General features: G+C 29.9%; 2 protein-coding genes and 2 long non-coding RNA genes across 6 annotated transcripts; 3 read left to right on the forward strand and 1 right to left on the reverse strand.

Annotated features, from left to right (window-relative positions):
- Window positions 1-7: 7 nt before the first annotated feature.
- On the forward strand, window positions 8-1,602 carry LOC119662068 (chromosome-associated kinesin KIF4-like). Of its 2 annotated transcripts, none has more exons than XM_038071611.1 (3): window positions 8-632; window positions 710-841; window positions 893-1,602. In XM_038071611.1, exons 1-3 carry the CDS (start codon window positions 33-35, stop codon window positions 1,370-1,372), a joined length of 1,212 nt encoding a protein of 403 aa, XP_037927539.1. In that variant the 5' UTR covers window positions 8-32; the 3' UTR covers window positions 1,373-1,602. The 2 variants fall into 2 exon arrangements, with proteins under 2 accessions (XP_037927539.1, XP_037927540.1); XM_038071612.1 differs by having other exon boundaries at window positions 912-1,190.
- A 3,828-nt stretch (window positions 1,603-5,430) lies between these two features.
- Window positions 5,431-9,047, reverse strand: LOC119662295. Its single transcript, XR_005250748.1, has 3 exons — window positions 9,007-9,047; window positions 5,517-5,664; window positions 5,431-5,464 (listed from the first exon to the last, which is right to left on the reverse strand). It is a non-coding gene; the product is annotated as an uncharacterized LOC119662295 (long non-coding RNA).
- LOC119662296 lies at window positions 8,583-9,353 on the forward strand. Its single transcript, XR_005250749.1, has 3 exons — window positions 8,583-8,612; window positions 8,733-8,863; window positions 9,042-9,353. It is a non-coding gene; the product is annotated as an uncharacterized LOC119662296 (long non-coding RNA).
- A 3,488-nt stretch (window positions 9,354-12,841) lies between these two features.
- Window positions 12,842-15,000, forward strand: LOC119688161 (putative cyclin-dependent serine/threonine-protein kinase DDB_G0272797/DDB_G0274007). 2 transcript variants are annotated; one of them, XM_038102826.1, is made up of 4 exons: window positions 12,842-12,994; window positions 13,309-13,528; window positions 13,712-14,827; window positions 14,899-15,000. In XM_038102826.1, exons 1-4 carry the CDS (start codon window positions 12,919-12,921, stop codon window positions 14,909-14,911), a joined length of 1,425 nt encoding a protein of 474 aa, XP_037958754.1. In that variant the 5' UTR covers window positions 12,842-12,918; the 3' UTR covers window positions 14,912-15,000. The 2 variants fall into 2 exon arrangements, with proteins under 2 accessions (XP_037958754.1, XP_037958755.1); XM_038102827.1 differs by having other exon boundaries at window positions 14,902-15,000.
- Window positions 15,001-19,878: the final 4,878 nt, after the last annotated feature.

Here is a 19,878-nt window from a genome sequence, read left to right on the forward strand (position 1 = left end):
TAATTGACGCTGAACATTCCTTGGACAATTTAATGGATGACCGCGCTATTATTAGTAATCGTATCCGAGATTTGAAAGAACAGCCGGTAATTGTAGGTACACCTGAAGCACAAGAGCTTGCTAACTTGGAGCTTGAGTTAGAGCTCCGTAATGCGCAAATAACAGAAATGCAGCAAAAAGTTTGTGCTGCTGATTTTGAGACACGCGTACGTACGTTTTGTGACGGCTTGTACAGTATTAGTGAAGCGCGTATGGTCATTAAACATCTGATAAAATCTGTTTCTGATATGCGACGAGAACATGCTAATCGCTCTCAGGAACAAAAAACTGCAATGGATGAACTACGTAACACAATTGAAACTGTCGATGAACGCTGCAACGGGGTTATGAAACGTATGCGCACAATGGAAGTTGAACATGAGCAAATGATGAACAGTCGGGAGAGTATGTATGAAGAGAGGATTTCTGTGTTGCTGCGGCAGTTGCACAGTACTCAATCCACTGAAAATAACTCTGCTGAAACGAAAAAGATTCAGGAAGAATATTTCGATAAAATAGATGAAATGAAAGAAGTAATAGAATCTTATAAAAAACAAGAAGAAGAGTTACAAAAGAAAAAGCAACTAACTGAGGTAAAGTTTTTTTTATATGAAATATCATAATTTTAAAAATATGTGCTATAAATATATTTTATTTATTTAATACACAGCCCATACTTGAAGATGATATTGAAGAGCTAATGTCTAGTGAAGAAGAAGAAGATGAAATGAACACTTCAAGTAAAACTGATCCAGATTGGATAAAAACGCCAAGGTTTCGACGACCAAATAAACGATCAACGGTAAATATATATTTTCGGGTTTTGGTATTTTGTCACTAAATTGAATTATAGACTTTTCGAAATAAATCAGATACTTCGTCCCATTCAATGGACGAAACGCATGCTGTTACGAGCAACGGGTCCGAAAACATTGGCGCCAACAACGCCAACAACGCCAACGGAACAGGTAACAAACGGAGAGAGAAAGGCTGTAAGTGTCGTGGTAAATGCATCAACAAGCGTTGCGGATGTTATTCGAACACTAAGAAATGCACGTTAAATTGCGGGTGTAGTCTAACATGCCTTAATGGAAAATTTTCCAAAACTGATTCAAATGATGAAAATGAAATGAGTGATAATGTAATAATAGAGACACCTGAACAAGAACAAGTAATATCAAGTGAAGTTATCAAGAATAATTCTCCATCAGCAGACAGTAATGTAGGAAGTAATGCAACATTCATCACACCAAAGATAGCGAGGTATAATAAGTTAATTTTAAATCTGTATGTAAAACAATTAAAAATGATTACGATGTTGTTTCTAACTTAGCAGCGTTGGTGTAACTTTTATATTTTAATGTAAATGAATTTCTGTTATTGTTTATGAATCTCTACTTTATTGGGCTTCATGTGTCTTGCAGAAGGAATCTAAGAATAAGTTTTACAATGCACGTTTAAGGTTCCCTTAAGTTAAGTGTAGTATGCGTTTTATTGCAGGTCGTAAATACTTAAAGGAAGATTATAATTATGAAAAATATGGCAATGCTAGTAAAATCATAGAATGATCATAATATAATTTCAATTTAAAGCTGTTTTATGCTTACCTCTAAAGCCAAAAACGATAAATTATTTTATAGATTAGGTTGAAAGAGAATTATTTGATTGACAAGTAACCTTTAAATGTCAATTAAAACTGCAAAAATCTATTAAATGTCAAATCGGCCCTTAAGTGAACGTTGTAAAATTGTCTATAACTGACTCGACAAAAATAAAGCAATATATGCTTTTTTTCTTTCAAAATCCATATGAAGATATAATAGAAAGGTTCGATAAATTTAAGTGTAAACCTGGTACAATACTGTTACTTTTTGAAGTTACACTTGTCATTTTTAGAATAAATTTTTGCTGAAAATTAGCATTTACTACTCTCTCAATTCATAAAAATTGTTTTTACATATATCCTGGCTAGAGAGATAATAGCGTTGCGTGCGATGAGGGATCTAAACGAATTGTCGTTTTTTTTTTTAGTTTTTTTTATTCCTTCTCTACGTTGTCTCACAACATTTTGCATATAAGCATTGTGTTTGAGTGGTCTTTTTAGTAACATTGAATGAATACTTTTTCTACAATCTCACTCTCTCTCTCTCTTCCTCTCTCTCTCTTCCTCTCTCTCTCTTCCTCTCTCTCTCTTCCTCTCTCTCTCTTCCTCTCTCTCTCTTCCTCTCTCTCTCTTCCTCTCTCTCTCTTCCTCTCTCTCTCCTCCTCTCTCTCTCCTCTTCTCTCTCTCCTCTTTCTCTCTCTCCTCTTCTCTCTCTCCTCTTTCTCTCTCTCCTCTTTCTCTCTCTCCTCTTTCTCTCTCTCTCCTCTTTCTCTCTCCTCTCTCTCCTCTTTCTCTCTCTCCTCTCTCTCTCCTCTTTCTCTCTCTCTCCTCTCTCTCTCCTCTTTCTCTCTCTCCTCTTTCTCTCTCTCCTCTTCTCTCTCTCCTCTTTCTCTCTCTCCTCTTCTCTCTCTCCTCTTTCTCTCTCTCCTCTTTCTCTCTCTCCTCTTTCTCTCTCTCTCCTCTTTCTCTCTCCTCTCTCTCCTCTTTCTCTCTCTCCTCTCTCTCTCCTCTTTCTCTCTCTCTCCTCTCTCTCTCCTCTTTCTCTCTCTCCTCTTTCTCTCTCTCCTCTTCTCTCTCTCCTCTTTCTCTCTCTCCTCTTCTCTCTCTCCTCTTTCTCTCTCTCCTCTTTCTCTCTCTCCTCTTTCTCTCTCTCTCCTCTTTCTCTCTCCTCTCTCTCCTCTTTCTCTCTCTCCTCTCTCTCTCCTCTTTCTCTCTCTCTCCTCTCTCTCTCCTCTTTCTCTCTCTCCTCTTTCTCTCTCTCCTCTTCTCTCTCTCCTCTTTCTCTCTCTCCTCTTCTCTCTCTCCTCTTTCTCTCTCTCCTCTTTCTCTCTCTCCTCTTTCTCTCTCTCCTCTTTCTCTCTTCTCTCTCTCCTCTTTCTCTCTTCTCTCTCTCCTCTTTCTCTCTTCTCTCTCTCCTCTTTCTCTCTTCTCTCTCCTCTTTCTCTCTTCTCTCTCTCCTCTTTCTCTCTTCTCTCTCTCCTCATTCTCTCTTCTCTCTCTCGTCTTTCTTTCTTCTCGTACTCTAATTTTGAAACATTTAAAAACCAAGAGAGTCGAATGAAATTAAACAATTTACCAAAAAGAAAAAATCATTGTGAGAAAACAAATTATTAGAAAACAACCTCATGGACCCATTCGTCTTTAAAGACGACTAAGTCTCACTCACCTCTTCTAAAAGTTTTAGATAGATCAGTATGTATATACTACAACAACAAAAAATGTATTCAATTAACATTGAACGCTTTAAATATAAGAGCCAAGGTATTAACTGTACCTTGGAGTGCAGTTCAAATTTTAAGTACTGAGGTATATAAACTAATAAAATTCTAAAAATATTTCATAAAAAAAAATTTACTAGAAACTTTTGAATGTTTTAATAATTTTTCTGTTTCATTTTATTCTTCTCTTCTTTGTTAATGATACCCCAATTCTCTTCAATTTTTTGTGAGGATGTTCTCGCTGACATTTGTTGGCAGCACTTTGTGGGAGAAAAATTCAATTTGCATAGCTCAACTTAAATCAGCTTAAGGCTACTTATCTTGCAGCGTTCCCATAGCAGCGGTAAATTATACTAAGCACTCCGCCATAGTAGCCAATGCAGTCACGCCACGCCTCACTTAACGTCCACACCGCCACTGCATCATACGTACGTACGTTACGTTTCTTTTATTACGTTTCTCCGTTTCTTGTTAGTAGTTTCGCTTGTTTAATTCGGAAAGGATTTTTTACGTCAGTCAGCGAAATGAAACGGAAACAAATGGAATTTTTATGCGACGTGTACGTTCACCACTCAAAGTGTATTTTTTTTTGTTTTTTTTTTTTTTTTGATTTGTTGTGTTGTGTTGTGTTGTGTTTTACGGAATTGCGCTTCATTTTTTGTAAAAATTATTTTGCAATTTGTAAACAATTTTGCGAAGTGTTTGCTTACAACATAGACGTAAATAGAAGCTTTAAGTCAACATTAAGAAAACAGTAAAGCGCAAACAAGACAAAAGTACACCACAAATTCAAAGTAAAATGAAACCGCCCATGCAGCGCAACCCACTTAAGTGGCGTACTCGGTTGAAATCAGTTACGAGGCGACCTTTAAACCAAAATGTCTGAGTTTCATATTTTTTACATTAAAAACGAATTTTTAAATTCACTATTTTGTCAAATTTTTTTTTTTTTTAGTTTTATTTTTGTTTTTGTTTTTGTTTTGTTCTCCTTTCAACAACGAAAGTTCAACCAAAAATGCTGAGCTATAGTTTTCTTCTAATTTTTTATTATTTGAAATTCACTTTGTTGCAACCAAGCAACCCAGCAGCCAACCCATTAAGTATCCACAGTACGATAAAAGCATTTTGCAAGATGATATTGCATACTTGCAGGCGCTAAAAAAGTTTACGCACACACAAAGCAAGTTAAGTGAAAATAAATTGAGTAAGCGTTTTATTTGAAGTTGGTTTCGTTTCTTTTTTTTTTTTTTTTTTTTTTTTTTTTTTGTGAAAAAGAATGTGTTGCAAATGACTATACAATAATACCAACAGCAACAACAACATGTTTATATGCAAAAACGTAAAAGCAACAACAATCACATTGGTTGCATGTTTAGATTTATATGGACAATAAGAAGTCAAAGAAATAATGATTAGTAACTGTAATTAGTAGCATCATACTTAAATAAGTGAAATGAAGGAAGACCAAGCCTGGGAATGTAATGTAATAAAACTGTGTATAGAAATCACTTTGCAAACATATGACCACACCGCTAACTATACAGACCAGCCGAACAAATTAATCATATAGACCAACCAAACATATCAAGTAAATAGAACTTATATGTATCAAATATATCAACCATATAGACCAACAGAACATATTAATTATATAGACCAACCAAGCGTAACAATCATAAAGATCAGATTGTGTGACACTTTTGGGGGTCTACCTTGAGGTAGCTAGATTTCTATGGCTGCACCCATAGAAAATTACCCATAGAAATCGTCGTATATGACGAGTGGCTCCGCGACGTAGACCCAGCTGTTACTGGAACTCCTCAATCTATTCTTACTTTCAAAAAATCTCTACCTCTCTCTCACCAGCACTATTTACACACATCCTAATCTATGCATACGTCTTTATAATTCCTTTTATGTTATATGCTTTATAGATCCATTCAGATCAACATCAACTTAGAGATATGGCATGTGGCGATAAAATGTCAAGCAACTATCTAAATTACTTAGCAATAATAATAATAATAAATCTTTTATAATAAATGTTATAAATTATAATAAGTCTCTTACCAGTTTTCAACGGCAACAAATTTAATGCTGGAAGCTGGAAAATTAATTAATATTCTTTTTTTATTATAAAAACAGATAGAACTCACCTCTGTTCTTAGTTAACTGTTAAAATGAAACAATAAGAAGTTAACAGGATGTTGTTAACATATGCGCTAAAGCAAAGTTGTTAAAAGCAGCAACAATTGTGGCATCAGTAGCAGAATATGTTAGTTGCTTACATGAATCGCTATTTAACTGCAAATAAAATAAGAGATGAAATAATTTTAAAACTTTTTTTTAACTTTTTTATAAATGTTTACTATTTAGCATCACCGTAAATGTTTCATTAATAAACAATTTGTTACAAAACAATTTAAACTAAATTTCTGCATATAACACAGCTAATTTTCTACAATTTTTTTATATAACTTTCTATATATAAAGTATTTGCGTTTTAGAAAAACTTTTACAAATGCTTTTGCATATAATTATTATGTATGCATATGCGTGTATTTTTCTGTTTTAATCCATAAAGTTTATAAACAAAGTTTTAATAAGCTTCTAAAACACTGAACATTTTATATACATATATGTATATTAATATTTTTTATTATTTAACAAGAAGGGACCTACGGCCAAAATAAAAATATATAAAAAAACCATTTTAATAAACAGGTCGAAAAATAAATTTAGAAAAATTTTATAGTTTAATTTTTTCTTCAATTTTTATTCTTTTAATTATTTTCCTCTAATTTTTTTTTTTTAATTTTTGTTTTTTAATTTTTTTTCTTTTATTTGTTTTTTTATTTTCTTTTTAATTTATTTTGTTCAACTTTTTTTTTCAATTTTCTTCTTATAGTTTTTAAAAAGTAGTAAACTATAACAACAAAAATTCATTTTATATTATTTTAATTAATTGTGCCCTACCAAATTTAAAACTCAGAGTCAGCGTTCATGAGCCAACTAATCCAAAACGGTACTTGAATTTTTTATGTTCGCACATTTTTCTGGAGTTTTTATTAACAAATTCACTTACTGTGTTTATATTACTCATAAATCAGCTGTATCATAAATCATAAATCAGCTGTAGAATAATTTTTTTTTTCAATTTTTTTCTTAAAAAAAAAATATGTGAAATTTTCTTTAATTTTTTTTACAATAACTTTGTTTTTGAAACGGGCTAATTAATTAAAAAAAAAATTTTTTTATTACAAATTTTAGTGACTAAACAATAAATTATTATTTTTTTTCAATTTTTTCTTCAAGTTTTTTTTTATTTTTTTTTTTAATTTTTTTCTTCACATTTTCAAAAATTTTTTTGATTTTTTTGCTTTATTTTATTTAATTTAATAAACTAATAAACTAATTTAATAAAAGTTTCTTTAGTATTTTCAATACTTTCTTCAATTTCTAAAATTTATTGTTTTAATTTTTATTTTTAATTTTCGAACATGAAAATTTTATAACAATATTCAAAATTTTCTTTATAAACAATTCCTTTACATTTTTGTTTACATAGCTAAGTCACCCCAGTTAAGCAACATTCTCAACATCTCATAGCAAAAAACCTGCAAACCGACATTGCAACGAAGGCAACTTTTTTGTATTTAAATTTTTTTTTTAAATTTTATAGACAGAATTAATAAGAAAAATTTATTCTCTGAATTTTATAAATTTATAAACAAATTTCTTAATGTATTAAAAATTTGGATATAAATTGTTATAAATTTGTTTACAAAAAATCCTGATTAATTTTTTGTTTACATAGCGCGGAAGTAACAACACAACAGCAAACAATACCACTGTATATGTTGACGGAAATAATAACATAGCACTTCACAACGTCATAATTGTTGGTCTATGCGTGAAGCTGACGCCGCAGTTACGGCTAACGTAAGTGAGAGTATTTCTGTCACAAGTGTAAAAAAAAACTTCACAGCGCCTGCGTAACTGTTAGCAGAGAAGCTTTTTACGTTTAACTGACAGCACATATCATCGTCGCAAACGTTATTAATTATAATTAAAATAAAAAAAAATTCTGATTTCTAAACAACTTTTTTTAATACTAAAAATCAACGTTAATATTGCAGAAATAAGCGAAAATATTTAAAACAAAACTATCTAGTTTTTTTCCTTTATTTTTATTTTTTATTTATTTTCTTTAAATAGGTGTTATAGCGTCTAATATGTAATTTTATAACGCGTAATTCATCAATTATAACAACTAAGTTTTAGATAACATATATTTGAATAATGTACGCAGACGTAAATATATTTATTTCTATTTAAGTGAAGCTGCGTCGCAGTTGATGTTAAATCTTAACGCCGACCGCAGTGGAGTTCATAAGAAAAAATTTTATTCTGTTCAAGTAAAAGAATTTTAATTGCAATGAAATATTATTTTTTTTTTTATTTTATAATTTATTTTTATTTTTTCGATATATAATAAAACATCAACACTTTCTTAAGAAATATTTTTACTTGTTACAAACTTAAACGCTTGCGTCGCAGTTGACGTAACTAACAAGAAAATTAAAATGCATTAGAAATACTTGAAATGCAGACGACGACGCCTCCGATGCCGCCGATAAAGCTTCTGCGCTGATAGCTATAGCAAAGTTTGCATGCATTGAATTTATACGTTGCGTCTGTTAACATCATTGCCGGTAACTATCCTATTTTTTTTTTTTTTTTTTTTTTTTGAAAAATAAAACAAAAAGCTTATAAAAAAACATAATTTCTGCAGCATAACAATAATAATAAATAGCAATAGCATAACAATAGCAATAAACAATTTTTACATTTTTTTATGCATTTCTCCTGATTATTTTAAGTGACACATGCGAATTTAGTTAAAAAAAAGAAAAACAAATACAATTTTTCTCACTGCAGAGAAATGCAAATATTTTTTGTTCTCTGTTAATAAATTTTTTTTGTTTAAATGTGTAACGGTACAGATAATTTCGTAAGTGAATACATACATATGTATGTATGTACATACATAAAGCGATATAGTCTTAAGAGTCTACACTCTTAAATATGTGAGGCACTGTTGGGAAAAAAGGAGAATTTAAAAACTTCAGTTTGAAATGCATTGCAACCAGTGGAAATAAAAATAAAAAAAAAAAAAATTTTATTAACACAAAGCCAAGGTTGACTGTTCAATATATGTATAACTAATAGCGAAATAAATTTTGGGCAAAGTATAAAAAAAATTTTATTATTTTTTAATAAAAAATTATATTTTATTATTAATTTTTTTTTATTATTAATTTTTATTTATTAATAATTTTTTTTATTAATAATATTAATGGTAATTAAAGAACCAATAGCTTAATTTGAGGGCAAATTGTGGTGAAATTCCCACCGGCATGTCAATGTTTTTTTTTGTTTGGTTTAATTGGAAAGCAAGGCTGCAAACTGCATTTTTTACAGAAGATATCAACATATGTATGTATGTATGTATGTCTATGTATATAAACACTGTGTTTTCAATTTTAATAAAACTACACACGAATTTAATGGCAGCAAAACTTAATTTATTATTTTTTGATAAATAATATTACTTTTTTTACTTAAGCAAAAAAAAGCACTTACTTCAAACTCATTTCCTTCTTCTTCTTCTTCTTCAGTTGACGCAGACTCAGAGCAACAACAACTGCAACATACCCACAATAACATGTTGCTTCATAAACAAAATCATATGAGTAATATGGCACCCAGCAACAATTGCAAAAATGCATTTAAAGAACATATATGTATATTTAGTAATTTATAAACTTAATAATAATTAACCGACTTATAAACATTAAAATTATTTATGTTGATATTTATTAAAATTAAAACAATTGCACATTTTTTTTAAATTTGTCGTCGTAGTCGCATACGGTAGCGTGTAATCGCCTGTGCAATATTTTGTGCAATTACACGTGCACGCATTAACACCAAATATAAACATATAAACAAAATTACTAACAGTATATAAAAACTAAAAAAACCACCTATCATTAAAAAAAGAACAGTGCTTTTAATCATTTTTTTAATTTCACTAAAACTTTGTAACAAATGAAGCCACCGACACCCAACCGACTGATCGCGTTATTTAAGAAGTGCCGAAAATACCGAAGAATAGTAACAAAACGCCAAAATAATTTGTAGACTTTTTTCTGCGTACCACCACTCACGCATATGCGAATGTTTATGGAGACAGATAATTGCAGTATAAGCAAAAAGAGACCCAAATATTCTAGTGATCAATTGATTTGGATTTGACATATTGTTACGAAGATGAAGACAAATGATAAAGCACAAGAGACAAATGTGATTATCTAGGTTTATCTAAAATAATCTATTTCATTGAACTTTATATTCATAGGATTTTTCATACATACATGTTGTAATAATAAAAATTATATGAAAATGATGTAATAAATAATATTATATAGATATAAAATATTTTGCAGATAATATAATAGATACGAGAAAATATACAGTGGCGTATTTAGAAATAAAGGATGTGTGGAAAGATTCCCCACATTTCACAATCTAATATATAATTAAAAATCAGCTGAACTGCAAAAATATTTTCTAAATTCGCCCCTCTCTCTTGGTAGATACACATTCAAAAAGGATCCTGTATAAAAATTAAGTTTACTGCAGGTGCTTCTAGATATATAAAATTCCAGCACTTAGAATAGTTGGACCATGCAGTTGGAATATGTAGCGAAAGAGTAGCAAAATAAGCTTCTGTCTAAGTGCCAATTAATTAATGTTCTTCTTAAGAAAAAAGTTTGGTGCTGTTAAAACCGATTTAAAAATACTAGAAATATAATATGGAATAAAATGAGAGAAGAGTGAATGAGAGAAGAATTTCAAAGCATTTAAGGACGTCACATTTATATTTAAATCATAATTATCAATGATATGAAATGATATTTAGCCGAACCTATAGCCGGATAAAAAATATATAAGAAACATTGTTAAGAAGAACTAGGTCGCCAAATAAATTTAATATCGTTTTAAATAATAAAACGTGATTGACTTATGTTAGTCAATTAATATATTGAAAAACATTTACCATTATTAAATTGTTATATTAACCAAATCGCACTTTTTCCAAATATAATAAAAATCGACAAAAGTATTCAACATAAATTGCAAATGACTTTCACATACAAAGAACCAAAGTAACTCTTATTGGGGTAGCCAGGATTGTGCCAAGTGGGGCTATACTAGAAAATATTTTTGCGAAATAATTATTTTTTGTGTTTTTGTTGTGTAGTCTACAATCTGTAGTATAAGAATTTATCCTCTAATCTTTACCTAAACACGCCACTGGTAACAATTATTGTAATTTATTGTAAAAATCCTACAAATCTATTAAACAACAAGGATTAAAATCTTAATCTTATGCAGTATTAATTTTTTTAACTCACCCTCTGACCTATTTAAAATAATAACACAATGGGCCAATAGGCCTAAGTGGATCCTTTAGATCGCCAGCATAACTTAACTTAACCTAGTATGCATAATCAGTCTGTATAACATATCTCCCATATATTATGCACTGAAGTCTGTCAATCGCTGTCACCCCTGTCCTTACCTGTGTACGCCCATGTATATCGTGTGATCGATCATGTCTTGCCATATTTTTGGGTGTTGCTATGTATGTAGATATGTCAAGTAATATGATTTACTACACGTATCGTACCGGACAAATATGTATTAATAAAGTTCGATACTTATATAATTATATATATATATATATATATAAATATGTTAAGGTATTCACAAATGATAAATTGAGATAACGTAAAGTGACATTTATTTCTAAATACAGCTGACTTTAATAAAACCAAGAAAATATTTTGAAACTAGTGTAACTGTTATTAATTTAAAATAGAATGAAAAATAATTATCCACATACCTGAAATCCACTAAAGTTAATAAAACTACTGCTTGTCATTCTTTATGGTTATAAGAAAAAACTTTTAAAATTTCACAGACAAATTAGTGTTTTGTGCATGTAATTTTGAATATACAATTTGTAAACAAAAAGCATATGATTTTCTTAATTTGGGGCAGTGTGATCACTTTCCAAATTAATTTAATTTCATTGTAACGAAATTATGGAATTTTGGCTGTTTATATATAGTATAACATGATCTTTATAATATGTTCAGACTGTTATATTTAACTCGCACAATTTGTTACAATTTAAGCAATTTTTCATACAATATCCATTGAAAATCTATATAAAAATATACTGAAGTTCGATAAGTCTAAGTTCAAGTTGTCTTGTTTTTAATTATTTAAAATGATATGAAATTTCTGTAATAATAATAATTATTTTTCTCTAATAATATTTTCTAAATAAATAATGTATTAGGTCTGTTCCACGAGTTACTCGTAGTAAAACTCAAGTAAAACACAAGTAAAGTAGAAACTGAGAACGTAACATAAATAAAGTGCAAAATTATGCTCTTTACACAGATTCTCATGTAACAGTTTTGTGTTCTCACCAGACGAGACCACCAGTGCCACGCAAATAAACAATACAAAAATTTAAATTCAAACCAAAACATCTGATTCACACATTAATAAAAATTTTACTTGAAATAAAATATACGAGTAAAGTCTGTGTAGCATTTTCAAATTTCGACAGGGATGTTACAACCTCTCAGATGCTCTCATTTAATCGTAAATTTGCTGGTGGAACGCATACTGGTGACACTGTACACACGTCACTCAAAGTTACTACGAGTAGCTCGTGGAACAGACCTATTATAAATATTATGTTATGTTTTTTAACATATTTTATATGTTACATATATTAGCTTACATTTTACATATAAATTCTCTTTAACGACTTTAACTTAATTTAAATGTTTATTTACTGAAAATTATTGCTTAAATTATTATTGTATCGTTTTAATTATTATTGTATACATTTATCAATAAAAAATAATTTTTTAATATTAAAAAATAATTTTATTGCTACTAACATTCCACATGTGACACAACTTACAACACATTTTTCAGATAAAAAATTAATTCGACAGTTAAGGGTTAAGCAAAATTTTAATCTCATTATCTTTATCTTTTCCTTTCAAAATCTGTAAGTTTGGAAGAAATTTGTTGAAAAATACGAAAGAGCAGCTTCTTTGCGTCAAATAGTTTGTTATTTGTTTATAAAAGTTCGTTAATTTAAAAACTAATCGGATAATTGCTATTGAACTATTTTATAGGAATTATTCGTTCTAACTTCGATGACATTCGTTTTTTGTGCAGACTTCAGCACATCCGACCGCTTTCTCTCCACACTTTTGTTGCGTTACAAAACCGCTTGGCTACTCGCGCACCGTTGCTTGGATGTCCCGTTCTTTGTCGCTTTAGACCGCAGGCTGAGCCTATAAATACGGTTGTCGAAGTATTACTCGTTCATTTACCCACGGTGAATGCACTAATAGAAATTATTAAGCCAAGGAAAATAATAGTCCGTGCGGTCCAATGGACCCGAATTTAAGGAATGCGGCAGAGTCTGCTCGATTAGTTGAATTCAATGAACTTAAACGTATCCTAATGGGTGAGAAATTGTATTAATTTTAAAATTATTATTTAATTTGCTGTGCAAAGTTGCTTTTAAAAATATACGAAGAGATAAATTAATTTACATTTGTAAAAAAAATGTGCTGTCATTGCAATGGAAAATTTCGCTAACGGAATCGCTGATTTGTACCTACAAATTAAATTGTTGGATGTGTAGATCAATAAATCTACCGAATTATCACAAACACAGACGAGAAATATGATATTACTAACATCTTTTTATTATATTTTTATTTTCTATGCATAATTTTTCTATATATAATTTTATTTTAAATTTGTGCTCACAAATAGGTTACGGATTATATGAAGAAGGCATGAAAATGGAGGAGCTTCGCCAAATGGTTGAAGCCCTACGCCTTTCTCAGCAAGAAGCAGATAAAACCGACTTAGAGAAGGCCATTAAAGCAAGTGAAATGGACAATGTGCCACAAAATTTCCCGCCTCCACCTAGGAGTGCGAGCGGATACGAATTTAGACAGGCCATATATCCGACAAGCCGTAGCAGGCTAAGGTAAAAATAATATATATAAGTAAAAATCTATTATGTATAAAAGATCACATGCTACGAATACAATTATATGCCTTTTATGTTTCATATAACGCATTGTGCTGATTAAAAACCACTAATTAATTTTTTTCAACTAATTAACATTTTGATTTAGAAATTAATTATGCATGTTTTTTACCGTTGTAGTGTCTCTCTGAGTGACAATCCTGACATTCCTTCAACAAGTTCTGCTAGCCGTCTATCAGCAGTGTATCAGCAGGACTTACCCCTACCACCTATGCCACCACCCCCAACCCCACAATTGGCTTCAACTTTAAGTAGCCCTGATACATCGAGCTATGTGTACTTTGTTGAAGCCGAAGTCCACCACCCGAATGATTGGAGTCCTGCTCATCAGCGCACGCAAAAAGATTTGCAAAAATGTGAACATTCCGAATTACCTGATGAACTCCCATTAACTGAGGAACCTCAGCTACCTGAACAACCGCAACTTCCAGATCAATGTCCTCCATGTCCTCCACCAGAGCTGCCCCCTGAGCAACCTCCTTTAGATGAGTTGCCTCCATCACCTGAGCAGTATCCATTACCGGAAATACCAAGAGTGGCTGAGCAACCTCAGTTAGCACAGCAGCCTCAGTTGGATGAGCAAATTCTGTTGCCAGATCAATATCAGTTGCTGCTATTAGAACAACCGCTGCACCTGCAACAACAAGAGCAGGAGCATAGACATCAACATCATCATCACCATCATCATCATCATCGCCATCATCGCCATCAACATCAACATCAATATCCAATTCAACACCAACATCAATATCCAAATCAACACCAACATCAATATCCAAATCAACGCCAACATCAATCTCCACATTCTCATCAACATCAATATCCACATCAGCAACAATATGTATATCAACATCAACATCAATATCCACATCAACATCAACACCTACATCAACATCAACATCAATATCCACATCAACACCAACATCAATATCCACATCAACATCAACATCAACATCAACATCATCAACATGAACATCAACACCTTCAATATGAACGTGAACACCATCAACAAGAACATCAACATCAACATCAACATCAGCATCAGCATCATCAACATGAACATGAACATGAAAATCATCAACATCACCAACATCACCAACGACATCGTCATCGCCAGCAGCAGCAACGCCGTTCGGCGTTAGGTCATCTACATCAACATAACCATCTTGATATATTTAATCGGTTCTACAATGGCGATCAAGATCCAGATGACTCCAATATGCCAAATGGCCACAGGTTTGCAAACCATTTAAATTAGTTCTATTATTGATTATTGATTATTGATTATTCATTTAATAATATTAAAGCAGGTCTCAGTAAACGCTGGACCAGCAGAGGCAGGTTCATAGATGCAAACCATAGTAACATAGGTAATGTTCGTCAAAATAAATTGGAAAAAAAACTAGTCAGATCAAACAAACCAAAGTTATGATGAAGACAACTAAAGAAGATAATAATTTTAGTTGCTAAAACTAATATAAAACACTTTCTTCATCAGGAGTATTTAGATTTAAGTAAATGTTATCGTATTATATATTATGTCAGTATATTTATTCAAATTCCATTCCATTAGAAGTCAATTTCATTCCTCTCCAGTCAATTTATTAACATATATAAAATTTTATTATCAGCACATTTTTACTTCATTTCATTCCATTTACAATTAATTGCAACAAATAAATTTGATAAATTTGATAAATTTGATAGTGCACCTAAATTTAATCTCAGTACATACAATTTTTATTACAGTATGTGCCGAGATTAAATTTTAATGAATTTTCGTTCCACCTAATTTTAATATCAGCACAGAATTAATTAATAGCAAATTTTACAATTAAAATTAATATTTATAATTAATAATTAGCATCTCAATTTGAATTCAGCATATTTACAGCTTAAATTTACAGCTTAATTTCTTTTCGCCATATCTAAATTTGCTATCGGTACATCTAAACTTCATTTCATTCCATACACATTTAGTGTCAGCATATCTAAAGTTAATATCAATTGAACCTAACTTAAATTCAGCATATCTAAATTTAATATCAGTAAATCTATATTTAATGTCAGAACATTTAAAATTTTAATCTCAGTGTGTGTAAACGTAATTTCAATGTATTTGTGTCTAAATTTAAACTCAGTATTTATATAGATTTACACTCAGTCTAGCTGGAGCCTTACTAAATTTAAACTCAGGAAATCTAAATTTAAACTCAGGAAATCTAAATTTAAACTCAGTAAACTCAGTATAGCTAAATTTAAACTCAATTCTTTAATCCATCCAAATTTGTCTTTAATCCATCTAAATTTGTCTTTAATCCATCCAAATTTGTTTTTAATCCATCCAAATTTAATTCCCGATAACATAAAGTTAACCCCAAAATATTCCCAAAACTCCAAGATAAATTCAAATTTTATTATATATTTAAACATAATTGCCAAATTTTTAAAACTAATTGCCAAATATATAAATTTAATGTCAGTATGTGTAAACCTTAATGTCTGTATGTCGTAATCCTTAATGTCCATATATTTAATCCTTAGTGTCTGTGTATGTGTTAGCATTGAAATCAGTATGGGTATCCAAAAGTAATCGCAGTACAAATAAATTTAATCTAACTACATCCAAATATATTTATACAATATCAGTCCATCCAACTTAATTTTAATTAAATTCAAATCAAATTTCCATACATTTAAATTTAATTTCTTCTATAAGTTATAATAATTTTGTCAGGATTTTATATTATTACATCTGATTTCAATTTAATTACATATTACTTTAAATTAGTTTCATCTATATCTTAATTATTCTCATCTAAATTTAAATTAATTTCAATACAATATTTTTAAGTTCTATTTCCTTTCAATGTTTTGATCTCGTATCCTTAATTTATTCTGCTTTTATCTATAATTAATAACATCCTATTTGTCAATTAAAATAGCTCAAATATAATTTTCTGTGAACCATGCTACAAAAATTCTGGCGTTTTAATTTATTTCGATAAGGGAATTTCTATTTTTAAGGAACTAAATTTTTAGGGAATTACCTGCATCACTAAAGAATGGTACACAACTTGGACAGAGTTAATCTCTGCAGAGACTAATTAAACAATGTAAGCTTAATCGAATGTGCTGTGCTCGATCTGATTAATATGAAACACCATCTAAAACATAAAATAGACGAATGTTATCACAACAAGTTAGTGGAATATTTATATAATTCCCACTATTTAACCTGGATCTGTTGTAAAGGTAATGTAATCTGATCCGATAAACAACAAAAAGAAAAAATATATATCATCTTCTTTAGTTAATTAATTTTATTACGTGCAATATGCACATATCGACTAGCCTCTTTGCCCGAATCGCTTTTTCTTAGCTCCTTACTACGTCACCATATTGTTGGGACCTGCTTCTGAAGTCCCTTTGGGAGCTGTCGAATGACGCTTGGTCGTCGATAGCGACAATTGGAACCGGGACGTAGACGCGGCCGTTCTTGGAACCATGCCATATAATCAAATCTTAACGTCCTCAAGTGTGCTGTAACGCGTGTCTATCGCAAGGTTTACCACAACTTTTCTATAGGGTTCTCCTAATTGTTTATTCTTATTATATATCTTTGCAATTATAGAGACGACTTCCTCCATTATTAGGTATACCATAGGTTATTTTTATTTTAATTGTGTCATTGTTATTGCCCACGAAAGGACTTTTGTATGTCAAGGAAAATGATTTTCCCAAGAAACCTTTTTCGTCATAGGGAATACAAAGTCCAATTAGAGTCTCTTTCTGCATATGGCATCCCAGTTTCATCTGTTACCAACCACAAATTTTAAATTTACAGCATGTCTAAAATAAAATGGCGCACAATGACTCGACATAAAATTCATTTTTAATATGCCGTTGTTTTTAATGGAAGTATTAGTTAAATACACATATTTAAAAACAGGTTAGGTTAAGAGGGTGTTTGTAAAAAATTGCACATGTACTTAAAAAAAATATCATGATTTTTATATGATGTTGCCAGATAAAAGTAAGAAACATATAGTAATGGATATAAAAAAAAGCCGTGTAGTGAAAATGCAATTAAAAGGTTTGTTTCCTTATACTGTGTTTGACAGCCAAAATTTCTTAATTTCGTTACAATGAAATTAAGTTAATTTGAAAAGTGTTCATACTGCCCCAAATTAAGAATATCATATGCTTTTTGTTTACAAATTGTATATTCAAAATTACATGCACAAAACACCAATTTGTCTGTGAAATTTTAAAAGTTGTTTCTTATAACCATAAAGAATGACATTCAGTAGTTTTATTAACTTTAGTGGATTTCAGGTATGTGGATTATTATTTTTCACTCTATTTTAAATTAATAACAGTTACACTAGTTTCAAAATATTTTCTTGGTTTTATTTAAGTCAGCTGTTTACTTTTCGTTTTCTTAACTGATCATTTGATTAAAATTTATATTTCGCATAGTTGCATTTGAAATTTCTTTTAATTTCAGGCTTCGTTTCAACGAAATTAAGGCCATTTTCCTTAATTTTCTCCCAACCTCAAAACTGAATTTTGTATGGAAAAACCACTTAATTTTGCTGAAATGAAATTATGATTTTTACGATATTAAAATTTTTGCGAAATTAAGGCGTGTGTGAACATAGTATTATGTAGTTGTTTATAATAAGTGCTTAAATTCTATTATTTTGTGATTCCGTACCCAAAAAGTTGAAAGGAGAGCTAAATGAGTAAAACTCTAGTAAGAATTTCAAATTTCAAGTTGAAGCTGATCAGTTCTTATCTCTTATGTAATAGCACATTGTGAGATTAAAAGTAGATTAAAGCAATATTTGAGATTAGAGAACTAATTTTGTTGTTTAATCACAGATTTCCCATACAAAAGTTAATCTCGTTCTGGTGGAGATTAATTTTCAATTTTCTTAGAAATAGTAATTAATAATAATTAGTAAATAATTAGTAATAATTTATTTGCAACTGTGGCAATATCTTAATTTCGTACATTTTTTTACGATCTTAAAAGAATGGAATAAAAAACTAAAGTATAATGTTTAATAACAGTTTTAAACATAATTATAACTAAAATTTATTAAATTATTGTTATAAAAGTATTTATTAAATGTTTATTAAAATTTTTTTGTACAAAGTTGTAATTAAATGCTTTATTTACAGAAGTTAATCAAACGCACGAAACAAAACACAACAAGAAAAACGCCAAAATTAATCTCCAATGTATACGGTAACCGGTGTAGATGAAAAATGTAGATTAACTTAATCTCGTTTTCTTAATATTGTGAGATTAAACGGAGTATTAGGCGGTTTTGTTTATTATAGCCACTAGGATGATTTACTATAAAAAGTGTTTTCATGTAAATAAACTCAAAAATGTGGAAAAAAATAAATTTCCCTAAAAATAAATTTCCCACAAGGGAAATTACCAAAGCTTAAAATATATTTCATACGTTTTATATGTGAAATGTAAACAAACAACAGCTGAACTGTAAACAAAGGCACTGAAGAAGTAAGTATTTAATGAAATCTTTATTTTTATTAATTGAATATTTAATTGCTATACAATATATATAAATATGTTTAGGATAGTAAGACAAAAATCGTGTTATATTTTTATTTAATTTAATTTAAACTTCAAATTTAAGTACATTACAAATAATGTACTAAAGATATGTAATTTGTCACTGACCAACTTTTTTGTCCACCACTGTAAATAAGATTAATTTGTTTGTTTGACCACAGACAAATTATTTGTCTATGATAAAATCTATTTATGTATAATAGTTTTAGCATTAAATCCAATATTATCACGAGCAGAAGAAGTTAAGTGGCAAAATTGGACATGTGATAATATTAAACAATTTATTTTAAGTTATTCTGCAATATCAAACAGGGCAAATAATATTAACTAGTTATCCATATCGAATGAATAATAGAAATGTGAAATTTATACTCTCCTATCGCCAGCACTGTCTGCCAATATGACTTGAGAATATTTGGAGAGAATTTATCTTTCACCATTTTTTTTAATTTTTATTTCGTATTCAATATTTACATTTTAATGAAATAAATTGTAATAATTTCTTTTTTATATGTACAATTTTTTTTACTTTTCTAATTTTAAATCTAAAACAAAACTATGCATGTGATTTCTTTAAATTTAACTTAGACACAAACCTAAAAGTCCATAAAATATATTGTAGATTTTTTTTCCAACGAATAAAAATATTGGAGAATATTGCTCTTTAATAACTTTA

The sequence above is a fragment of the Teleopsis dalmanni genome, chromosome X (assembly GCF_002237135.1).
Source record: "Teleopsis dalmanni isolate 2A chromosome X, ASM223713v2, whole genome shotgun sequence".
In the NCBI taxonomy this organism is placed as follows: Eukaryota; Metazoa; Arthropoda; class Insecta; order Diptera; family Diopsidae; genus Teleopsis; species Teleopsis dalmanni.

What these genes read in the sequence shown, in the direction of transcription:
- LOC119662068 (XM_038071611.1), top strand. Translation starts at nt 33, where the DNA reads ATGGATGACCGCGCTATTATTAGTAATCGTATCCGAGATTTGAAAGAA. An exon ending in AGAAAAAGCAACTAACTGAG is followed by an intron (nt 633 to 709) that starts GTAAAGTTTTTT and finishes TTTAATACACAG; the next exon opens with CCCATACTTGAAGATGATAT. An exon ending in GACCAAATAAACGATCAACG is followed by an intron (nt 842 to 892) that starts GTAAATATATAT and finishes ATTGAATTATAG; the next exon opens with ACTTTTCGAAATAAATCAGA.
- LOC119688161 (XM_038102826.1), top strand. Translation starts at nt 12,919, where the DNA reads ATGGACCCGAATTTAAGGAATGCGGCAGAGTCTGCTCGATTAGTTGAA. An exon ending in ACTTAAACGTATCCTAATGG is followed by an intron (nt 12,995 to 13,308) that starts GTGAGAAATTGT and finishes GCTCACAAATAG; the next exon opens with GTTACGGATTATATGAAGAA. An exon ending in ACAAGCCGTAGCAGGCTAAG is followed by an intron (nt 13,529 to 13,711) that starts GTAAAAATAATA and finishes TTACCGTTGTAG; the next exon opens with TGTCTCTCTGAGTGACAATC.